Raw genomic sequence first — 23,005 nt, forward strand, 5'->3', positions numbered from 1 at the left:
GGTACCATGCCCAAATCGCGGGATGAGCCCGGGCACCGGAGCGATGCTCGGCTAGGGCCACACCGCCTTTGTGTCTGGTTGCCTGATTAATCGGGCCTCTAAGGCCAACTGGTCAGTACAATAATTGCGACAACTCATACTTAACTTCAGCTTCGATATTCGTTTAAGGCAGAGATACAACTGATGAATGTATCGCATGCTACTAACCTGGCGTCTAAGTGCCTAAGAATTTTGAGCTCCTTAGAGCTCCTTAGAAGATCCACTATCATGGACGTCTGGCTTGATTTTTTACACAACCATCACAGGCAACTATCAGTTAGCTGCTTTAACATGGGCTCTTCTCTATGCCAATCGCCACAAAAATTTCATTCAAACTCTGCATTTGATCTAGGTATGCGCCTTTAAAGGTGTCACTTTGTCCCAAAAATTGAAACTCTGCAAATATCTTATTGTTATCTTGGTGGTTTCTATACTTCTACCTTTGAACAATCTTTGATACCTTTTTCCAATCTCCTTTCCACCAATATTTATAGAGGCTGATCATCTCCTGATATAAAATGATTGGAATAGATTTAATATTATCTGCTTATACTTTCGAGATAATGTGTATCAAGGTCTCGGATCAACCTTCAGCTGATCCCATCGCGAAGTAGCAACTCTCCCATCCTTAATAACACCCAAAACATGCTCCTCAACCGCATCCAAAATAGTAATATCCTCTAAAGGATTCTTACCCAACACCAGCAAATCCGCCACAAAGCCCTCTTTCACCTGACCCAAGCAATCCTCCTGCATAACAAGCCGAGCAGCATTAACAGTGGCACTGCGCAGGATCTGCAACGGAGTCAGAATCGAGCTCCGAACTGAAAACTCCTTGCTCTGAGCAAAATGCATCGGACCAAGAAGATCACTCCCAAAGCAAACAGTAACCCCAGCATCAACGGCCATCTTCATAGCCTTAAGCCCCTTCTCAAGAACCTCATCGTTCTTAGCTGCGCCATCTGCAGGAAGGAAATTCATCTGCTTGGACATGACATGTGCAATGAGCGTAGGCGTAAGGAAAACGTCCTTCTCAGCCATCATCTGCACCGTCTCGAGATCAACAAGGTTTCCATGCTCGATGCCCCGCACCCCAAGCTTAATGGCCTGCTGAATAGCCTGCGGTGTATAGCTATGGCTGGTAACGTACGTCCCCGCGTTCTGGGCAACAGTAACAATGGCCTTAATCTCCTCATCTGAGAACTGGACATGCTCAATGCGATCCGTGGGACTAGCCACACCGCCGCCGCCCATAATCTTGATAAAGTCCGCTCCCTGGCGCAGCTCCTCGCGCGCAAACTTGTAGCATTCCGCGGGGCCGTCGACAATCCGACTGATGCCGGAGAGAGACCCGCCGCAGCAGAGCTGGGCGTTGTGCGACCCGCGCATATCGCCGTGACCACCTGTTTGGGAGAGCGCGTAGCCGGCTATGAAGAGACGAGGTCCGGGGATTACGCCATCCTCGACGGCTTCCTTGATTGCTAGGCTTGCGCCACCGCAGTCGCGGATCGAGGTGAAGCCGCGGTCTAGCATGGACTTGAGGACGCGCGGCTGGCGCAGTAGACTGATTCGCTCGGTCATGTCTTTGTAGGCTCGTAGGTCGGCTTCGCCGGGGACTACGGCGATGTGCACATGGCAGTCGATCAGGCCTGGACAGAGATACTTTCCGCTCACGTCGATGACGTCCTCTTCTGGTACGTCTTCTGTGGATGCTGGGCCATCTGTGGTGATTTGGGTGATCTTGCCGTCTGAGATTCGGACTGTAGCATTTTGAATCAATTCGCCTTGGACGGGATCAACGATGGTTGCGTTCACAAAAACCAACGTCCGTTGAGGATGGAGTTTCCATGGCTTGATGACTCGGGAGATATCCATGTCTGTGGAGTATTGTTGCTTGATATTCGATGATCTATGGTGAAATATATCAAGGTTGAAGAGGACACCGTTCGATCAGGCAGCCGATTTTCCAGTAAAGACTACCTAGGTACAGAAAAAGCAATGAGAACGGGAAGAAGTTTGATTTTGAACTGAACGTGGCATTCCGGCTAGTCCGGATCTATAGATAAATCCATCCAGCCTCGGTTATCTCGACATTGACTACAATATTGTATGTTTTCATAATTCGACGGTCAAAACAAGGCTCGGTTCGATATACTCGCTTGCAGTGGAGCCCATCGATTGAATTCGACCAGTGAAACAACACTGTAGTCAGGAACAACGTGAAGCGATTGGCTGCTTCGGCAATCAAGCTCACTAGCCGATGCTTGGCGTTCTGATGATTTCCTCCCCCGCGTTCTTGACAGCAGAGCTTCTGTGTAGAATTTATATGTGGAAAAGCCAAGTGATGGAGATTACCCCGGGCATTGATATTGGCTAGAAATTGCGCTTGGATTCACAGCAATGCCCTCGAATTTCCGGGGCTGATGTTGCAATGTCACAGGAAGTCTGAACCGATGCGTATAAGACGCCCCTGTTTTCGCAAGTTGGAAGAACACTCATTCTCTTCTGATCAATTTAAGCCGATCTGAACACCAAATGGCTTCTCCAGAGCCTGGCGGTGATCGAAAGATGGACCAAACGACATTTCAAGAAATGGATCGAACTCCCACCAGCCCTGAGCATGGCCCTCAATCTGACAATATGCCTCTGATGCAAGCCGTCCGCCTCTACCCCAAGATAGTCGCCTGTGCATTCGGCCTCGCATTAGCATTCCTTCTCACGGGGTACGACACCGTGATCCTCGGCACCATCACCGCAGTACCATACTTCAAACACGAATTCGGCGAGCTATACAACGGCGCATACATCATCCCAGCCTCATGGCTCTCAATATGGAGCGCTATCGGACCGGTAGGCTCAATGGTCGGTGCAGTCAACGCTGGGTGGCTCCAAGACCGCATTGGACGGCGCTGGTCGCTCGCGCTGAGCTGCTTCGTCTGCGCTGTTGGAATCGCCATCGCTTTCTGCTCCAACCTGCCCGCCGAGATGAACTCTAGACGGGGTGCGTTTCTCGTTGGAAGGACGGTACAGGGATGGGGCGTTGGTGGTGCTATGGCTGGTGCTCAGACGTATCTTTCCGAGACTGTGCCGACTAGTCTGCGTGGATCGGCGATGGCACTCTCGCCGACTTTCATGCTTCTCGGCGAGCTAATTGGGGCTGCTGTTATCTATGCCTGTGAGAAGAAGACGTCAGCGGTGGCTTATCTCATTCCGTTTGGTACGCAGTGGATCACAACCGTCTTGCCCTTTGTGCTGGTCTGTTTCTTGCCTGAGAGTCCGTCGCATTTGATTCGGAAGGGGAATATGGAGGCTGCCCATCGTGCGTTGGCATGGTTTCACACTGATCGAGTCGACGTGTCTGCGCTACTTGACCAGATGCGTCTGTCTATCGCGCATGAGGAGGCCATGTCACGAGAGTTGGCATATGTTGATTGTTTCAAGGGGGTTAATCGGCGTCGGACGATGATTGTGGCTTTCTCCTTTGTTGTTCCCAGTTTCTTTGGCGTCCCTCTGCTGGCAAGTGCTAGTTATTTTATGCAGGTTGTTGGGATGGCGTCGAGTCTCAGTATCATTGTACTGATCCTTGGCATTGTCTTGGGTCTCATCGCCAATGCCGTTGGTGTTTGGCTCATGAGTCGTTTTGGAAGACGTCTGTTGATGCTGAGCACTTTGGCGGTCACAACTGTCATTTGGCTGAGCATGGGAATTGCAGGTTGTTGGTCAGGAAACATTGTTATATGGTTTGTTATATCCTTCTTGTGTTGTATTCGGATATGATCAACTTACACGTTCAACAGGTATACTGCTGCCTGCATGATGGCCGTCGTCGTGGTTTGCGGCCTGGGAGCATGGCCAGCGTCATATGCAGTCTCTGGAGAGACATCATCTCTACGCCTACGAGCTAAAACCCAAGGTATCGGTGTTCTGTGCTATATGTTGTCAAATGTGGTGTTCAACCTCATTCTTCCATATATCTACAACACAGATGCCGGAGATCTCAAGGGAAAAACAGGCTTTGTTTATGCAGGCTTGTGCTTATTGACATTTGGCATTACCTGGCTAATCATCCCTGAGATGAAGGATCGCACAGCTCTTGAGGTTGACGCGATGTTCGAGGCGGATCTGCCCTGCTCAGAATTCAAGAACTGGAACCCAGAGGCTCTACCCACATATAGCAAAGAGGAGGCTCTGTGAATATTGTATTACCAATTGGAAACTTTGCAAGAGATAACTACATACGACGCAACTAGAGTAAATTTGCCTGCCAGGCAGGGAGTTGGCTCGGATTCAGAGCTGATGGTTCATAATGGCTTTGCCCACTGTACTAAATCTCTTACCACAGGTGCAGTCATACCATTCTTTCGTTTTCATAGCAAAGAGAAGTAAGTTCAGAGGTTGCTAGCGTGAATCATATACGACTTTCCCACAAGAAGCAATAATTGCCAGGGCTTGTTTTGTTACGGCTCGAGAAACGAGTCCTGGCGATGAAGGAGTCAATGTGCTTGTAGATTTATTTTCATCATCTTTGATTTATATAACCACCCAAAATGGGGCCAATGCCGATAGCTACCCAAGATAGCAGTCTATACATATGAACCAAATATCAATTCTAACCAAGCAACTGCTGAGCCTCTTTATGCACAGCTTCACTTTCAGAATCTGTTTCTTCTTCAGATTCCTCCTCAGAGTCCCCTTCTGAACTAGACTCATCCTCCGAGTCAGTTTCCTCCTCGCCACTTTCTTCCTCAGACTCCGTTTCAGACTCTGTCTCTGTCTCCTCTTCCTCCTCCTGCAGCCACTGATCAAGCGTCTTCTTCCCAGTCGGGTCAACGCCCATGGCCGCATTACGGACCCGACTCGATACAGCGGTGGACTGATGCTCGCGAAGCGCTTTATCAAGACGATCACCCGCGGTGGACGTCTGGTTGCTGGAGGCGTCGGGTTTCATGTCATCAACGCGAAGACTGGGGTCTGGCTCTTGTCCTGCTACAACCCAGTCTGGTAGATTGTTGTAACCTCGCAAACCGTGGTATCCTGCTTCGGAGCCTACGACTAGCGTGGCAGAGCCGATAAGAAGGTCTTTACGTGTCTCTGATGGGCTGGGGGCGTGAGGAACTGGTTTTGGGGCCAGCAGGAGGAGGTTGGCGAGCTGGGTTGAGGAAGGCGTTTCTAGGAGGTTTTTGTAGAGACGAGCGCGATCACGGAGGTCGTAAGATGTGTCGTAGCGGGCGAGAAGAAGGATATATCGCCATAGTAAGGTGATTCGGTCTTCTGCTTCTTCTTCTGCTTGCTTTGCTTCGGGTTCTTCAGTTTCCTCTTTGCTCTCTTTGGGCTGATCGGCATTGTCTTGCCCTTCGGTTTTATTGTCAGTCCATTCGTTGTGAAACTCCTTCTGGCTAGTGGACTTTTCTGCCAATTCTGTTGATGCCGGCGCTTCTGAGTTCTCCTCTGGTGGGTTCCGCAAGAGATGATGAAGGTACACCTTAGCACCGAGCAGCACGATCTGTTGTTTAACTATTTCCATCTCATCTGCGAACCCCTTGATCAGGATGCGTAGCACATCGGGTGCAATATTATTTTCGGGTTCCACACCAGCGAATTCGCCAATCAGCCAAATAATGGTGGCTCGAGCATCCGGATGGGACGTTGTGCCAAGGTTCTTGACGAGTTGTAGAACCGTCTTCTTATGCGAGGCTGGATCTTGTTGAATCAAGTGACGAATGACAGTCAATGACTCTGACACAAGATTTCCGTCCAAGCTGGAGATCTGGCCAAGCAGAATCCGCAAACATTTCTCTGCGGTGGATGTATCTCCTTGAGCACAACGACCAATAGCACGAACACTCTCACGCACCAGCTCAGGGTCTGCACTTTTAGAGAAGTGCTCCAATTCGCTGATTATAACACCCTTCCAGTGCTTTCCACAATGCGGGAACAAAATAGTTAGCACCTCTAGTTTGAGGCGCCAAATATGTGGTGGGTCATTGGCGTGAACGAGGAAGTGGGCTGCATATTTGGCAAAAGGTTTGGGCATTCTCAGGGCCACTGCAACAATGTTGTATAAAGCAATGTGCTGCATATCCTGGGGAGTCCGCAAAAGCGCCACAAGGGGTCCAACAGCCGAGGCGATATATTCAGATGGGGCAAGATAAAGGTAGCAACGGACAACGCTGACAATGACGGCGGAGTTTCGGCTCTGCAACAGAGGCTTGCAGGCACGGAGCAACAGTTCAAGATCAGGATCTAGAACTGGCACCTCATGTTCCTTGCCATTGTCCTGGTTTTCCTGTTCCTGCTTCTCATCATCATAAAATGCCTCAGGGTCTGCTTGTTTAACCATTCGAGTTCGGCGAGGGAAGCATTTACGCGCATAAAATGTCAACAGGCGGAGAGTAGACAGCTGGCTCCATTCATCCATATCAGCCATTTTCTTGACAAGGCTGCGGTACGGCTTGTGGATCAAGCCAATCTCATCCGGGCACAGATCTAAGAACGCCGCAACTGCAGGGCCAACGACAAAGTATTGGGAATCGCCCAAAAGAGTCGAAAGATATCCCGTAAGCTGCGGTAGCGTATTTGGATCCAGACGATAGCACTTCGGAATAGCCAGAGCGGCAGCCTTGCGTACATGCGGGCTCATATCCCCACATCCTCTCTTGATAGCCAACGACACAATCTGACTGATGACCGGAACCCGAATCCCCGACATGGTCCGGAGCGCCATTGTTCGTACCTGGGGGTTCGAGTCTGTCAGCGATTTCTGGATTGCATTGATCGATAGCAGCGCCAAGTCCGGTTCGGCCTCCGCATGATGGACCAAGTAGATGTAAACCAATTTCTTGATTTCGAGGCTGGCGCTAGCTACATTCTTGACGACTGCCGAGAAGAAGGTGAGGGATGGCTCGGACCGGTACATCAACTGTTGCGAATTGTGTCAGTCATTGCGATTCATACGGCACTTTCGTCGGGGTCTGTACCGAGATGACCCTCCGCATTCCATCCAGGACCTCCCGCTCATGGCGGCTATCAAGGAGCTTTTTGATATGTGCAGGACTGTATGTCTTTGAAGAATAATCGGTGCTTGAGGTTCGATTGATGGCAGCGGACTGGGCGGCCTCTAGCGTGAGCTCTCGAGCTGTGCGCACAGCAACATTCCACGGTCAGTTCCGACCACATAGAGTAGCTTGCAAATCCAAGCGATCCAACATACCTGTTTCCAGCATCGAGGATATCCTGGAAATTGTTTCCATCTTTCCCTTAGAGCGCCCAGTCCAAGGGCGCTAAATGTAGGAAATAGGTGTGTGGTGGTGGGGAGGTAAGGCGGAGCAGCTCCGCGGAAGTGAAGTGTGGATGATGTCGCAACGCAACTTTGCCCGCCTTTGATCTGCAACGGTCTACACCACACACAGCGATCTTCCAGCATGACTCTCTACCAGCGACAAATTATGGGCTAAAGAAATGGTTAATCCCGATTCAATGAAACTGTAGGAGAAAGAGAAGAAGTTACAGCCAAGACATCGAACGCAATGGTTCCCATGCGAACGATCGCTCACTGCGATCTGCTACCTGATCTTATACAGCAACTTCTTGAAAGCAATTCAGACACACATCTGATTGTCTGTGCGACCAGACCAGAATTTCTGTTACATCTGACGGCGGCGATCCGCTCCCAACGTGCTGATCCAGACACGGCAGCCAGCCATGACCTTCTCACCAAAACCATCGGGCTGCTTGCAAGATCCAGCAAAATCAGGCTGGCATTCTGTCCGACGCTAGAAAGTCTTCGAGCGTATCTCGCAGTTCTGGGCGCTAATAGCAACGAATCTACTGAGGAAATCCGCTCGCGTGACCGGCAGCTCCTTTCTATTCTCGATATGGTAGCTATGCATGTGACAACATCAGAATTCTCGGCGCAAGGGCTCTCGAGAACATTGGCGTCTGCTGTTGAGGCTGCGTACAGTGCGGGTATGGATCTCCGACTCTATGAGTGTACAAATGCACTAGACCCTTCGAGTGCTGTTTGGGGAAGAAAATTATGGGATATGAGTGTCCCGTCACTAAATGGGTCGGTTAGAATGCGAGGGGACGAAAGCACTTGGGGTGGAAGGGGCGTCACTGTGAAAAGAGTCGCTGAACGCTGGTTTGAATTTGACCACAGCCATTAAACTGAGGGATCGGAATATGGTCGATGCTGAAATCAAACATGATATTGTCACATAATAAAACTCCTAATCATGAATCTGTACTGCCCGGGTATCCTATAGCCGACCACTAAACTCCTTTTCGCGCTTGAATAACAGCTGATATATCACAGAGACTTCTCCATCTCTGTCATGTACAGTTTGATGTGTGACTCTAGCTTCAGGTACTGGTCGTGAGCTGATTGGATCTCGCTCTCGATGTTTTCCTTAAGATCGGCCATCTTAATGACAGCATTAGCATTCGCGTGAATTGTAATGAAGCACAAGAACTACATACCTTCTTTTCTGTCTGTTCGATGCGAATACGCCTCCGCTCCATATCACGTTGTTTCTCAGCACGCTCTTCGCGAAGTTCCTTTTGAACACCGCGGAGTTTTTCCATACGTGCCTGCGCAATTTCTGCTTTTTCTTGTGCATTCTTCTGAAGAGCTTCGATTCGCTCAACCCAACGGGCTATCTGACGCTGCAAAAGCTTCTCGGTCTGCTCGACCTCGCGGACGCTGTTTCCCCTGTCCGAAATAGCTTCTGCTGTCCTGGCGGCGCGTGATTCTTCCTCTTCCTCCTTTTGCAACTCAGTCGAGATATCATCGAGTAACTTAACACAGCTTTGCACGTCGTTGGAAACAACGGTGAATGTATCTGAGGAAGTCTGAAGCGCCCGCGCTCGCCTTTCCATCGAATCAATAGAGGCCTTCTCGCGCATCAATTGTTCGGATAATTCCGCCAAAGACGATTGAAGGGTTGCCGGAGACTCAAGAACGTAAGGTCGCAGTTTCTCGGCCTCTTGTCGAGAACGGACCGTTCGTTCTGTTTTCTCTTCCAATTGTTGCTGCCGCCGGGCCCGTTCCGTCTTAACTCGGTCAAGTGTCTCCGCAACTCGTGACTGTTCTCGCCCCAGCTCCAATAGCCGCGCCTTGAGCGCATCATTTCGCGCAACTTTCTCTCTCACGTGCCCTTCATTGGATTGAAGATCTTGCCGCATCTCACTCAAGCGCAGTTCCATTTCCTGGTTTTCGGCAAGGAGCTCGTCGATGCGCGATTTTGTCTTTTCTGTTTTGTTGAAATGTTCGTCGATCACAGGCGTTTGCGATTCTCGGAATCGGACGAAATTAATCAAGTAGGAAAAGATTTTGACAAGTCGTTCATGCGTCGGTTTGGTCAGATCTGTAAAAGTGAAGTCGTTGACACCGCACTAGCCGTCATAAAATGCGTCAGCCTATATATCTTTTGGGGTGTGCTGATCGTAATGAGTACCTCCGCCAATAGCTTTCGAAGCATGATGAAGAAACCCATAAGATTTCGGGTATCATTGGGGACAATGTCAGGATAGTCGCCGCATAGATCTTCTGCGGCTGCGTGCATCGCAGGTTCGACGGTCTCCCGGGTTGTGTTCATGAGTAGCTCTGCAAACCACTCGAAGACCATCTGGATTTGTTGGGGATTCGGTTTGGCCAAGTCGGCCAGGGTGAAGGGGATTCCAATGTCGTTGATACATCCTGCGATCTCTTTATCTGGCTGTTGGGAGTTAGTATAAAATATTATTTCGCAATCAAAAGCAAGCTTACTAGGCGCATGAGAGCATCATTCTCATCCTCCTTCTTGCGACCGCGACCGTGTTGCTGAGTGCCTTGGAATTGCTGGCTGACACGATTATTGTACCCCATCGCGATAGAATTGCGCGACATAGTATCGGAACCTGTCAATCAGGCAAGGGGTTCAGACAAAGAAGTGGGTTAGCAAATGTTGTGATTCGAAGTTGATTGTTTACTTGGAGAACAAGCCCGCACACCGCCCGATCGGGGTTAGCGTTAAGCTGGAGGGGCATGAAACAAACAAGACAAACACAGAATTCATGACTCTTTCTTTCTTTGATTGTTCGACAACTTCTCAACGCCAACACTCAGACAGTATGGCTTCTACGACTTCAAGCTCGGCTGCGACCGATGCTCAGCCCTTCGAGTAAGTGGAGCGCCACCCATCGAAGCTCTCGCGCCTGCTCACCGTTCTCCTAGTATCGTCGCAAGCTACAATGAACTCCTCCGCTCCGATCCCGACCTTACCATGCCTATCGCAGCCATCGAAGCTCTGGTCATGCTTCTCACACAGTCTGGCTCCTCCACAATATCAGAAACCCTGGACCTGCTCGAAAAATCCACCACCCACCTGAAGAAATCCATTCCCAACCCTATCGGTCTCTCCGCCGGAACCGATCTTTTCCAACGATACCTGATTACTACACTACAACGCCCTGGCCTGCTAGGACCCGCGGGTGATTTTAAGTCCATTCGGACCCATCTCTTGACAAACGGCCGATTGTTCATTCGTCGTGCAAAGGAAAGCCGTGACAAGATCGCTACTTTCGGACGTGGCTTCATTCGCGACGGCAGCACAATTCTCACAAATGGTGGCTCTCGAGTTGTCGCGGCACTTCTCCAACAGGCAGCAAATGAAGAAGGTGGACCTTCTGCGGTGCGATTCCGCGTTATCTACGTCCTGTCCTCGACCGCCAAGGACTGCAACCACCCCAATGAAGAGCCAGAAGGTATGGAGACAGTACGAGCTCTGAGAGAAAAGGGTGTTCCGGTTTCGACGATCCCCGAGTCTGCGGTTGCATATTCTCTCGGCAAGGCGGATATGGTTATTGTTGGTGCGGAGGGTGTTGTGGAGAATGGAGGTATTGTGTCTCGCATGGGAACTTACCAAATCGGTCTTCTCGCCAAGGCCATCGGAAAGCCATTCTATGTTGTTGCTGAGAGTCACAAGTTCGTTCGCCTGTACCCTCTTGGTCAATACGATCTGCCGATCAAACAGCGCGTCATCGAGTTCAAGTCCGATGAAGACCTTGCGGAAGAGAGCAAACAGCAGTCTTCACCCGCAGGTACAAATGGAGATCAAATCGAGCTCCCACTCTGTCACTCGGTTGATTTCACTCCGCCTCATCTGATTTCAGCCCTGATCACAGACAGTGGTGTCTTGACTCCTAGTGCCGTCAGTGAAGAGTTGATCAAAATCTGGTTCTGAGGAAATAGACTATTGTTATGCCGGAGCTTGCCCCGGAGACGCTCGATCCTGCTTCGCTAAAAAAAGGAATGATATGATATGACAGAACGACTTGATACACCCGTCTTTCTATACCCGCGCTTCATGCGGACCTACCAGAGCATTCAATGCACTAAAGGGAATATCGCTTCTTAAGTCCATATCCCGTGCAGAGATTTGCTCAATTGTTTCCAATGGTATCAACAGAAGGTGCAAGAACGTGGGCAGATCATACCCATTTTTCTCCCCGTCATTGCCTCGATATGGATTCGAAATGAGTGTTAATGATGCCCCTTTGCCTAACTAAACTTGATAGAAAGCAACTACGAAAAATGTGACGAAAAATGTGAAACTCCCATTCAAGTCAATGACATTTGCAGTTGTAGTCTTCAATCCCATGGTATCAAACGCCATCAATCAAATTTATGCAGCCATAATCATCAATCACATAAAATCCCAAGGTTGATGAGGTGTACCGGACACCTGAAACACCCTTGTCAGCCTCCGTCGGCCTGCTAAGGAGAGATAATCGTAGTGGTGGATCGTGAGTCATGATTGAGCACCGCATGCCCCGAACACCTCCCTGAAGGTGTTCAATCGAGCAAGTGTTTGACCACAGGTCAAAAGTGACAGGTAGCAGCCCTAAAAGCAGCCCTATCACACTCACTCTCAACGGTACCGTACGTCGAAACGCTCAATTTGCAATACACTTCGTCTCAAGAACCGATTTAAGTGTTTGCACAGCGAAGGCATACAGCAGCAAGTAACCGAAAGCCACGAATATCCACAAAGCCGCCATATTTTACACGGCCGGAAAGTCGGTGAGAGTGAAGGTGAAATAGATGGTCAAAGGAACCAGGGTCAGGCAACCAGGTTTGAAAATTAGATAGTAGGCTTCAGACTTGCCTAGGTTGATTTTTGTTTCTGACAATGCTTTGTCTCAGCTGTAGATGAAAGATGATGGATTGCGTCTCTACAAAATGTTGTTGGGATCCCATGTTTTCTAGACCTTTTGATCACAACTAGACCGACATTCTGACCGAGATTTTTAATTTGATATTCCGACTTGTTCCATTCAATACAGGTTCGGGTTTCTTCCGGCCATTCAGAGTCCGCGTGAATGTGGGGTTTGGTGTGTTTTTTTTTCCGGCTTCACTTTGTCTTTGGTGTATAGTGTATTGTCTTGTGTGACACGTTCGAGTCAAAGGTCATTCACGGATACACGTGTGATTTGGCCGGTTCCGCCAATGATGATCTGTGTTTTTGGCTTTCTGTTTGATGTGCGGAGTATATAAAGTTCGATGTATATAAAATGTATTATAGGCTGCGCCTTGATCATATCACGCGGTTTGAATATATATCCTTTAAAACTAGATGCAATCCATGGATGTAATTACATTCTTGAAAGATACCCCGGGCCAAGTCATGATATGCTATAAATTATAATGTATGGCTTTGGTTGAATGCCTTCGTCCAGAAACATATTGACATTTACTTAAGTGCAAATGTGTACTGGTTGTCTACGTACTTATTAGGCCTATGTAGGCCATAGATACCTTCCAAGCCCTGAAGGTTGATGAAAACCAACTCAGCGTTAGAACCGCATGACTATGTCACTTGCCCCAGGGAAAACAAAAGTCTAAGCCGCCTTTATGTGCTGCGCCGTGGGATACCCGGATGCAAATGACAAACCAGAAGAAAAATGGGCTTAGATGTATACGCCAACACCTTGAACCCTGAAAGCCAGAGAAAGCGCAAGCACAACACTAAAAGAAGGTCAACCAACACAAAAGCTCTCTCGTCATGCCCCCAACAACCCCGCTCTCCAGCCGCTACCACAACCCCATCACTTCCATTTCCAAACAAAGCACAAGCAAGCCAACGCAGTCAACAAAATAACTTAACCTGCACCGAAGATCAAGTCCAAGATCAGCCACCCCCGCCCAGCCCAGCGCCACCGCAAAACATGAATACACAAACAACAGCCCAGTCGCAACCCCAAACCCTCAATCCGAAAGACGTCGCCCGCTCCACACCCGAACAGGACATCCACTTCTACGGCTGGTCCATCCGCCGGCTCCTGAGCAGACGCAGAAGTCGCAGATACAGCATTTTGGAGCGAGAGCCGAACCGTCTACGGAAGCGCATGAGTAATTAAGACTGCAGTGCGCTGGCAGTCACCAGCGCGGTCCTAGTAGCGGTCAGGTGAACTGATCCACAATAAATGGTGTCTATTGTTACTTGTTGGGATTTGGTCACATGCAGTATGTGGCGTTTGCTTCTTAGAAATATTATTGTTGCGGGCGTTATGGGTGGGGAGTCTGATGTAGTGATTTTTGTCTCATTTTCCTCAATATGATTCGCGAGTCGGTGCATACTGAACTGGGTTTGTTTGGCGGACTGTGGCATGCTGCGGATTGCTTCTCTTTGAGTTTAGCGCACCAATACGCCGTCAAGTAACCTTCCTTCAATGCCGGGGTCTCACTCCATGCACCCCATTTTGTGACTCTTGGCACCCACATTGCTTCTAAAGCATGAAATCTCGGGATAATTATGATAGAGATCGAGAGCCATGATGACAGCGGTCAGGTGATCTAAACAGGATTATCTGATCTCTAACAAAATGATATCCCATACATAGAAGTGTATAAGCAAGCAACATGAGTTCTATCCCATTTTGCCTAATTCAGGTCATTTAGACCCAATAGAAGGAAAAAAGAGCAGGCGAAAATAAACAAGACAAATGTGATAAACAAGTAGCCAAGCCGTATAACTTCCCCCTATCTCTCTCTCTCTGAATCTCTCCATCTAGGCCACCATCCAGGCCACCATTGAAAGCCATTTCTTTCTTGCGATGCGGGCACCTTGAACGACGACAATACAGCAGCGTCTATAGCATACTCAGATTCTTTGCTTTCACGTTTAGCAGAATAAGTAAATATCATGCCTAGAGAGAATAGGCTCTAGCAATAGACGATTACCAGAGACTCGTTGTGGCTCAATCTTCGAGCCACTGCCAAATGTCTCCCAGATATCGTGTGACCAATTCGTCTTGCATCATACTACCCTGGTCTTTCTTGTTCCCAAGACTACCGGTAAAGTAAAAACATGAGCTATACCGCCATATTACATACTCACTCCACGCAAGCTGATGATCGCATTGTCGTCCAGTTCCGAAGCGACAAGCCAGATCTCTTTGGAGTACCCAAAGCTAGCCGCATTCATGGACATATGTACCCTTGGTAACATACCAGAGTATATACGAGGGGCTCTTTATGTATACATCGCCTTTTGCCGAAGGGACACCGTATGTCAGTATCTTGATGTCTTCTGAGGACTTTGAGCTGCCGTTCCAGAAGAAGATAGTGGCTGCTGTGGACTTCGTAGACTTCGTTACCCAAGGAGCTAGAGCGACCACTACTACATCCGACACTAGTGTATCCAACACTACTATATCTCATCTCACCACTACTCTTACTGGGGTCTGTGATAAGCCCAATAATTTCAATATCCGAAATCCAACCCCTAGAATCAAAATATCTACTTGTATCAAAATACTCCTACCATAGCTACGCGATCTCGTCGCCCTCCCTATCACCCTTACCCTAGGATCTCGCCCCACACAATTATCTTATCGATTCCACAGGCCAGGTTCAAGCCGTACTAGACTGGGATGGTGCTCTATACCTCCCAGTTGGGTCAAATCTTCGGTTCATGACCCTGAATGGCGGGAAAGACACGGATGATCGCCAGTAGTTCGAGGGAGCGATTTACTATCGGGATCTAGCTAGCCTTTCTACTCAAAGATTCGGGGGAATGACGAAAGAGCGAATGTATTTACAGAGGGCGATCGGCATAATGCTGTATGGTGTGGAGCGGCTCCTCATGTTCTAAGACGACCGAGCCGAGCGCTATCTAGTTGGACATCTTCGGGGGTTATTCTTTCATAGACGGGTTCATATTCTTGAATTATCTTAGTGTCTGGACAGGACCTTCATGCATGGGTCTTGGATTATAAATGTTAGGAGACTTGCCGGGCTCCGAGGAAATACGAAAATAATATTGATTGATTGCCCAAGGCCGGTGTAGAATGGTGGTGTTATAGGGCAATGGGCGGTCAAGGGGTCCAAAGTTACGCGTGGAAAGGCTGCCGTTTCTAGCCTCAAAACCCGTCATTTTGGACGTCGGTACCACATAGGTGTTTATATTCTAGTTGTAATTATTTCGGGCGTTTTGGGTGGGGAGTCTGAGGTGGTGGTTTTTGTCTCATTTACCTATATGTGATTCGCGAGTCGGTGCATATTGAACTGGGTTTGTCTGGCGGACCGTGGCATGCTGCGGAGTAGTTGCTTTCGTGGCAAATCGTCAATGGCTTGGAGGCGTCGCCACATCATCCTGGTGGTTTGTCGGGGATGTGATTTGGTGGATGCGGAATAGGAATGTGTTTCATTGCATCAATGCAATTAATTCACAGCTTTGAGATTGTGCTTTCAAAAGGGTATTGGGTATGGGTTCTGCGTATCGGGTACATGGGCATATTGTAGAGATCAATATTGTAGACGAGGTGTCGAATACCGGGAATGGGGTCGGGAATGATCAATCCATCGGTTGAATATGTCAAATGCTTGAAGATAAGCTTATGTTTCTATAAATGTATCCAGACCGGATTATGTGATTGTGGCGGCTGTCTACTCCTTGCAGAATTAGTGACTTGATCCCTGCTAAAACAGATCGGGCTCACTCGAGAATAATGCGCTTGGCCTCTGGATAGAGGGCCATGTTCAGTGAGATAGAATGGTGAATGGGGGTTTGAGTCGGATCAGAAGATGGAACATGACGGAGGTGGCACAATCTGAGACTTAGTGGCGAGGTTACAGATTGCAGAGATTATGCAGATTACGCAGATTACTCCGATTGTTCCTAACGATCAAAACGCGATGGAACAAGGGCGTCGGATCTGAAACAGGGCATAAGCGATTATTGTAGTAGGAGAAGACTAACTATTGTATGGGATCTAGGGCAACGGTTACGGTAAAAGTAAGGGGAGAAAGAACGGATCTAATCTGGTGCGACTTGGATCAAACCAAATAGCGCTGAAACCTTACACAGTTCGTTGATTTTGCAATGTGATAAATATAGCATATAATATACAATAATTAGTAGGGGTTCGGTAGGGATTGTTACTATAGAGGGTCATGATAGGGTCATAGTAGGGGTGTGTGGTAGACGCCCTTGTTCAGGCAATAGATATTGAGGCTAGCAGCATACGTTGTAGTTATAGGAACTCCATATACAATTGCCAAATTGAATTCGCATGCAATATTGTACTGTACAATATTTAAGCGAAAAGAAGAGTTCATCCGAGCAGATTCTTGAAAATCCCCTAAGATCTTCCAGACCAGGACAGTTTAAGACACCCAATGGAATTCGGCGAGTTCCGCCGATCCTTTCCACATTGATATTCCTCAGGCCCTGCAGTGCATGAGCCTCTTCAATAGATTCTACAATTATGTATATCGTCACTTACATAAATCAATATACGAATGATTCCATATGTAAATAACTCCATATGTATACGATAATGTATACAATAGTGGAATTGAGTGCGTAAGATAGACTCCGTTCCCGCGTGTCAACCCAGGGAAAGTCAACCATATTGGGCTCTCGTCTCCACCGGGCGTTTAAACGGTGTTCTTGGCTTTCGCGCACGAGGGTACATGCATTAGGTTGTACAGAGGCCATGTTCATTTCCGAGATACTATTATGTTCTTATTGAACTCAAGTCAATGAGTTATAAGATCTATACGAATATATTGCATTGATGGTAATATTTCAATGCAACCTAAGAAAGGGATTGTGAATATTCCTTCGGTGCGTCATTCTGGGCCCCCCAAGTGGATATCCCCCACAGGTGAAAGTGCCAATTTCCAATAACGACAAGTCTAGACAGCCATTTTCCCCCTGGCGTGTGACAATGTACTCGTGTTAACTAGCGAGATTTATCTTGCATATTTCAGGTACCAGGTACCCGTGCAACTGTACCCCATACTAAGTACATCCTGAGGTGGTTAAATAGTACCATAACAGAATCATACATGAAGTAATAAGAATTTAAAAATAACAGTACCTGAACCAATGAACTGAAATCCGTGGTAATGAAAAGAAAGAGACAGACAAAAATGCCAAGATTTCTTTATTTTTAGGGAAAAACAAAAACAAAAGAAAAAAAAAAAAAACCACTAAAAAATGTCGGGGCCTGGCCTGGGTCGATTGGCTGCAATTGATTAATTCGGTATTTTTCATTATATCTCTCGTTTTTACACTTATTCATTTCTCTTCCCTTTTCATTTTCTTCCCTTTCACACTCTTTGACCTTCTCTTTATGACTCTCTTTCGAGCTTAGGCCCCTCGTTTTTTTAACACTCTCTTGCTCAACCCTTACCCTCCATGAGTCCAGTCAACCCGTCGCGCGACCGCTTCTACATTGAGAACTGATATCCCTGGGGCCGCAACCATGGCGATATGGCCCTTTGGTCGCAAGAGTAAGCGACACACCATCCAAGTCGATGGTGCTGAAGCCGACGATCTTCAGGCGTCGTTCGCTCAGACTGTTGAGCCTACATTGGGCCGCAAACCCTCCAAACGCCAGAACCGCACGTCACGAGGCGATGCAGACAGCCGGCGCAACTCCGCCCTCGTGCCCTCCAATCAACCTATCTCATCCCTAGATCGCCGTGCCTCCATCGCCGATCACCAGAACCCACCGAACTCACAGAATCCCCTCTCGAGAACCGGTTCCCTGCTAAGGCGCAAACCCTCTCAAAATAATGGCCCGAATAAACTTCGTCGCAAGTTGAGCAAGCGGAAAGCGAATGAAATCATGCGCGAGCGTGAGATCCGTATGCTCTCTTCTACTCCCATCGATATCCCCCATCGTCAAAGTGCAGGCACTGGTGATTATGTACTAGAACATCGACGCCGCAAGGCAAACGGTAGACGTGCCGACCGGTACATGTCTGACATCAGCCTCTCCATACGCGACTCCACCGCCTCCTCTACGTCTGACATGTCAGACCCTTACACTTATAAGGTCAACGCTTTCGCTGCCTTGACACCGCGCCCCGTCGTTCGATATGTCGAGGCCCCACGTCTGCAAACCGCCAAAAGCAATAACCCCCCTTCCAGCCGTCAGGACAAGGACAGGCTTCAAAACCTGACTGTGTCTGAAGAGGATCTCTACTACTCGCGGCGACGAGTCAACGAGCTCGCCGATTCGTTGAATGCCGGGGATCTTCGAGAGCTTCTAGATCGAGACCGCCGTCGTCGAGAGAAAAAGCAGATTGACGACCAGGAAAAACTTCGCCGTAAGCTACAGGAAAGGGCCGATGCTCAAAAGGCGCAGGAGGAACAAGCCCGGGCTGCTGCGGAACGCCAGCCAGAGCCTGAACCCGTTCAACCAGAGCCGCCTATCGCCGAACCTGAACCGTCCATCGCTGAAGCACGGGACGTTACCCCTATGGAGCATGACGCTATCATCGAAGTCGACGAACCGACTCCCGTTCCGCATGAGAATGGGTCTTGGTTGCGGGGAGAATCCAAGGGCAGCGACAACGATGGACGTGGCTCACTTGAGAGTTCTCGAGTGATTGGAAACATCGACGATAGTTCTGTTCGTGAGCGGAGGCTGGTCCAGCGCCCTAGCTTCGCTCCATCGCACGATATCACCATGTCCCGAACCACGCTTTCTCCATCCCATTCATCCATCCGACATGGCCTGAACAGCCCGGGCCACTCACAGAACTTCGGAGCAGGCTCCGCATCAGACATCTCCCGAGGCGTCGACTCAGAACGCCGATCATCCGACACCAGCGGTCGTCGAGGAAACACCATCACATCCCTCTTCCGACGTGGCTCCTCTCGCATCAAGCGACGTTACAAGGAGCGCTTCCAAGACCCATCACCCGAAGTCTCTAACACCTCGCATGAATCCTTCTACAAAATCCAAACCCAGTCATCACCTCCTCCCGCCTCGATCATCCCTCCTAGAGTCTTGATGCCCAGCGGGCCTATCCAGCGCTCTCACTCGAAATTCACTGAACACTTCGGCGACGAGCCCCTGTCGCCCTCTGAATCCCGCCTCCAATCACCCGATATCCCAGAAGACATCGCAGAGTCCTCTCTCGAGAAAGAGGAGACATTCCTGCATGAACCAAGTTCCACACCCGGCGTGGACATCAAAAACCCAAACCGAAGCCACCACCGATCCTGGACTTCGGAGCTGATAGATGCAGAAGCCGACAACGTGCCCCTCTCTCGGTCTCTAGCCTCTATTGACTCGGAAGGCTCCTGGATGTCAGGCCAGTTCTTCAAACGCATGTCACAACCCCCCGGCAGCCCCATCCGCTCAAACCTGAGCGCCCTCGGCCGGAACTCCCTAGACGTCCCAGCTGACGCCCTCGAAGACAATGAGGACATGGACGCATACGAACGACCGAGCAGTGTAATCCTCGGCGACCCAGAGCTCGAAGGAGTAGATGAGCCCAAGGCCGCAGAAAAATGGCACCACGAAGTCGGCCGCCGTCCCGTGCTAGTCAACCCAGTCAACCGTCCCAAGTCCACTCAGGGCCTTCTCAGGAACTTTCCCTCTTTGACGCCCATCTCTGCAGAAGAAGATAATGTCGTGGCAGAGGCGCCTTCTGAACTGCAGCGGGTTCCGAGTGCCAAAGCCGAGATCGGGTACGCGGATTAGAACGTGCTCGATGAAATTCTCGCCTCATCTTTCGCAAAAATCCGTCATGATCACAACAACACTCTTTTTATCTCTCTCTTTTGTTGATTTCTTTTGTGTACGATTCTCGTTCAGCATTATCTCCTTTCTTTGTTGATACCCCCTCCTCGCCCCATGTTGCATAAATGTTATTTTCGTGTTGAATATCCCAAGATAAATTGTTGAGCGCTTCTTGCACATAGTTTGGCTAAAGGCCTATCCATGGATCTTTGGTGATATTAATAAGATCTCATTACCTTGTTTTAACCTCCATATATTTTTCGAGTTGGATGTATATGCAACTTTTAACAGCTTTTCAGACTTCGTCTTTATATACCCTTATAGCTTCTGTGATTTAGTATGAGAGCAAAGATCTGACCAATTGATCTACATGCCAGATGATTTGACTAACCACTTGACTATATGTCCCCTCTTGGAATATCCATCGCTAGTGTTAAATATAAAGAAACCTTAGAACCTACCTAAGAGGTGTTCTATGTCAACCATTAAAATTAAGTAATATCAATTTTAAAAACAAAATTAGAACGAGGATATTATCGTATAACGTAGCACCCCAATCAGAAGAATCGCGAAGGCCTAAAATGCGGTACATGCATTGCACTGCTACAGAGGTACTTCGTAGTGAAGAGCTCCAGACTCCTTCGAATTCGTAAGCGAACATCCGAGCACGTCATTTTCCCCCTGTCTTCCGGCCTCACCTTCTCGTTCATTGGACACTCGACACTACGATTTCCCTACCTAGGAACATCCAAAACTGACAAATTCATCATGCAAGCAGTAAGTCCAGCCCTAGGAGATTCTAGATATGTATGAATCATATCTTAGAAACCCCATCTCCAAAGCAGGGAGGCTCTCGAGTCTTCTGAGCATTATTCATCACCTTACATAATCCCGTTTGCGGAACGTCATGGCCCTATAAAAACCCTCGGCGCCCCTCATCGGAGTGCCCCTCCAATATTTCATCCAAAAACTAAAAATCCACAGTTCAAGCCTTCTTTCGTGGCTCTCCGCTCTCCCAAATCCTTCGGCATCAATCGCTTCAGAACATTCTCAACTTCGCCGATTTCCCGCTTCACATCTTCATCTCTCAAAATGGGCGTCACTCAGATCAAAACGTAAGCTTTACTTTACATTTTACTCGGCCACCATATCGCAAAGTAAAACTAACACACCCAGCGCCGAGGAGTACGAGACTCTCGTCAACAAGGCCACCACCCCCGTCGTCGTCGACTTCTTCGCCACCTGGTGCGGTCCCTGCAAGGTCGTTTCCCCCGTCCTCGAAAAGCTTAGCAACGAGCACACCAGCATCAACTTCTACAAGGTCGATGTCGACGAGCTCGCCAATGTCGCTGCCGAAAACGCCATCTCCGCTATGCCCACTTTCCTGTTCTTCAGCGCCGGCGAAACCAAGGAAGGCGAGAAGAAGACTCCCACGCAAGTGGTCAAGGGTGCGAACCCCCCGCCATCCAGGCTGGCATTAAGGCCATCTCGGCTTAAATTTGAGATGGGAGCTTAGATTTGAGATTGGAATTCTTTGCGCTTGATACCGGCGATTGTCAATTGAATCATATACGTTTTTTCTCATATTGGTTCTCATGCGTGGAACGGGTTGTGCTTGTCAGCTTTGAGGTATAGATGTAATTATAGATGTAGTTACCTAGGAGTGGAAACATATCAGAAACGGCTCGGAGTTTAGGACCCGACTTCTTGGGTTTGATGCGCTCTCGGTGCTTCCGGCCTGCATGCACATACATCACCTGCGTCTGTAGTGCAATTCCCCGCAATTGCTGGAATCTTCATTGCCTGGGACCAGCAGTTACCCCAGCACGTACTCCGTAATTGGTTTTTGCTTGCAAGATCGCAGGGCCATCCTAACTCGATTAGACTCATCAGCGCGGTTTCGAAGAGTATACACGACGGCCCTCAAGCTCCAAATTCTTTCTAATCAATCCTATCTTAATTTGTTAGAAAGTCTTGCAATACCTAAAGTATCGGTTTAATGCCATTGATCATATACTTTTTAGCAGTCTTTTTAAACTCCTTTTCCAAGTATTTCTACATACTCGTTATGTTCTCATTCCAGTGTTTCAATTATGCCTCTGTATATAGCACTTCCTGGGTACAATACACTCTAATAACGTTCTAGCAGAACGCCTCTCATATGAGTCGTTTCCCGACTTCCCAGACACCAAGTATGACCTACCCAGCCCCAAGACCAAAAACTGATGCATACAAACTCACGGCTCACTCCCTCGCTCCCGAAAGCCTCGAGCCACAAAAACCTTTGACACCTGTATCACCTACATACTATGTACATGTATCTCACGAACGTCATCGCCACGCGATTGACAGCAGACCAACGACAGCGACCATGTTTGCTCCGCAGCAGACACATCACACCGAGAACTGGTTTGCCTGCTGAACCTGCATACCTATCTACTGCCACACATGCAGCTGGTGCATTCGGCCAAAACCTTGTTGCGCCGCAGGGCGTGACCCCGCCAAGCATTTCCGAAGTGTTGTTCGAGCCGACGCTACGATCTGATTGAGTGGGGCCAGCGGACTGGTCAGAACTGGGATTTGGGGATTTGTTTGTTCTTTGCTCTTTGTTGAGTCTTGTTTGATGCATTATGTGATCTATCCCGGAATTGTGCGAAGTCTTTTTTTAGAATTGAAAATGCGTTGTACGTGCGAGCCCAAACAAGGCCGAGATTAACGAGATTAACGATGCCGTCTCAGTGACTGTAATTATTAATATTAATCTAAGTGTGAGTCTTCCCAGCTGAGATCGGGAATTGAAAGCCCACTCTCTACTTACCGAAATGTGGAACTTAAAGCAATTACTCTGGGATGCACTGTTAGTTCATTAAATTATTTAATTAATTGCTAGCCCTAAGTAGGCACTATCTTGCTTTTTGTTCGGTGTGACTAGATTGTT

The 23,005-nt window shown here is 48.6% G+C and overlaps 11 protein-coding genes across 11 annotated transcripts; 8 read left to right on the forward strand and 3 right to left on the reverse strand.

The window, feature by feature from the left end:
* Positions 1-609: 609 nt before the first annotated feature.
* Positions 610-1,914, reverse strand: N7529_001398 (metal-dependent hydrolase family protein; the record flags this gene model as incomplete). Its single annotated transcript, XM_057236929.1, has 1 exon — positions 610-1,914. The coding sequence occupies one exon, from the start codon at positions 1,912-1,914 to the stop codon at positions 610-612; it is 1,305 nt and encodes a 434-aa protein (XP_057101616.1).
* A 660-nt stretch (positions 1,915-2,574) lies between these two features.
* On the forward strand, positions 2,575-4,233 carry N7529_001399 (uncharacterized protein; the record flags this gene model as incomplete). The annotated part of the gene is made up of 2 exons (XM_057236930.1): positions 2,575-3,779; positions 3,837-4,233. The coding sequence occupies 2 exons, from the start codon at positions 2,575-2,577 to the stop codon at positions 4,231-4,233; spliced, it is 1,602 nt and encodes a 533-aa protein (XP_057101617.1).
* Positions 4,234-4,648: 415 nt separating this feature from the next.
* On the reverse strand, positions 4,649-7,289 carry N7529_001400 (AP-3 complex subunit beta; the record flags this gene model as incomplete). Its single annotated transcript, XM_057236931.1, has 3 exons — positions 4,649-6,958; positions 7,017-7,174; positions 7,250-7,289. 3 exons carry the CDS (start codon positions 7,287-7,289, stop codon positions 4,649-4,651), a joined length of 2,508 nt encoding a protein of 835 aa, XP_057101618.1.
* A 276-nt stretch (positions 7,290-7,565) lies between these two features.
* Positions 7,566-8,204, forward strand: N7529_001401 (uncharacterized protein; the record flags this gene model as incomplete). Its single annotated transcript, XM_057236932.1, has 1 exon — positions 7,566-8,204. One exon carries the CDS (start codon positions 7,566-7,568, stop codon positions 8,202-8,204), a length of 639 nt encoding a protein of 212 aa, XP_057101619.1.
* Positions 8,205-8,347: 143 nt separating this feature from the next.
* Positions 8,348-9,925, reverse strand: nuf2 (kinetochore-associated Ndc80 complex subunit NUF2; the record flags this gene model as incomplete). The annotated part of the gene is made up of 4 exons (XM_057236933.1): positions 8,348-8,461; positions 8,518-9,432; positions 9,495-9,755; positions 9,806-9,925. 4 exons carry the CDS (start codon positions 9,923-9,925, stop codon positions 8,348-8,350), a joined length of 1,410 nt encoding a protein of 469 aa, XP_057101620.1.
* Positions 9,926-10,149: 224 nt separating this feature from the next.
* N7529_001403 (translation initiation factor eIF2B subunit alpha) lies at positions 10,150-11,261 on the forward strand (the record flags this gene model as incomplete). Its single annotated transcript, XM_057236934.1, has 2 exons — positions 10,150-10,199; positions 10,253-11,261. The coding sequence occupies 2 exons, from the start codon at positions 10,150-10,152 to the stop codon at positions 11,259-11,261; spliced, it is 1,059 nt and encodes a 352-aa protein (XP_057101621.1).
* Positions 11,262-12,981: 1,720 nt separating this feature from the next.
* Positions 12,982-13,437, forward strand: N7529_001404 (uncharacterized protein; the record flags this gene model as incomplete). The annotated part of the gene is made up of 1 exon (XM_057236935.1): positions 12,982-13,437. The coding sequence occupies one exon, from the start codon at positions 12,982-12,984 to the stop codon at positions 13,435-13,437; it is 456 nt and encodes a 151-aa protein (XP_057101622.1).
* Positions 13,438-14,602: 1,165 nt separating this feature from the next.
* N7529_001405 (uncharacterized protein) lies at positions 14,603-15,035 on the forward strand (the record flags this gene model as incomplete). The annotated part of the gene is made up of 2 exons (XM_057236936.1): positions 14,603-14,761; positions 14,889-15,035. 2 exons carry the CDS (start codon positions 14,603-14,605, stop codon positions 15,033-15,035), a joined length of 306 nt encoding a protein of 101 aa, XP_057101623.1.
* Positions 15,036-17,793: 2,758 nt separating this feature from the next.
* On the forward strand, positions 17,794-20,028 carry N7529_001406 (uncharacterized protein; the record flags this gene model as incomplete). Its single annotated transcript, XM_057236937.1, has 1 exon — positions 17,794-20,028. One exon carries the CDS (start codon positions 17,794-17,796, stop codon positions 20,026-20,028), a length of 2,235 nt encoding a protein of 744 aa, XP_057101624.1.
* A 1,131-nt stretch (positions 20,029-21,159) lies between these two features.
* N7529_001407 (thioredoxin family protein) lies at positions 21,160-21,583 on the forward strand (the record flags this gene model as incomplete). Its single annotated transcript, XM_057236938.1, has 2 exons — positions 21,160-21,182; positions 21,244-21,583. The coding sequence occupies 2 exons, from the start codon at positions 21,160-21,162 to the stop codon at positions 21,581-21,583; spliced, it is 363 nt and encodes a 120-aa protein (XP_057101625.1).
* Positions 21,584-22,376: 793 nt separating this feature from the next.
* N7529_001408 (uncharacterized protein) lies at positions 22,377-22,616 on the forward strand (the record flags this gene model as incomplete). Its single annotated transcript, XM_057236939.1, has 1 exon — positions 22,377-22,616. The coding sequence occupies one exon, from the start codon at positions 22,377-22,379 to the stop codon at positions 22,614-22,616; it is 240 nt and encodes a 79-aa protein (XP_057101626.1).
* Positions 22,617-23,005: the final 389 nt, after the last annotated feature.

The sequence above is a fragment of the Penicillium soppii genome (genome assembly GCF_028829465.1).
Source record: "Penicillium soppii strain IBT 18220 chromosome Unknown utg000002l, whole genome shotgun sequence".
Taxonomy (NCBI): Eukaryota; Fungi; Ascomycota; class Eurotiomycetes; order Eurotiales; family Aspergillaceae; genus Penicillium; species Penicillium soppii.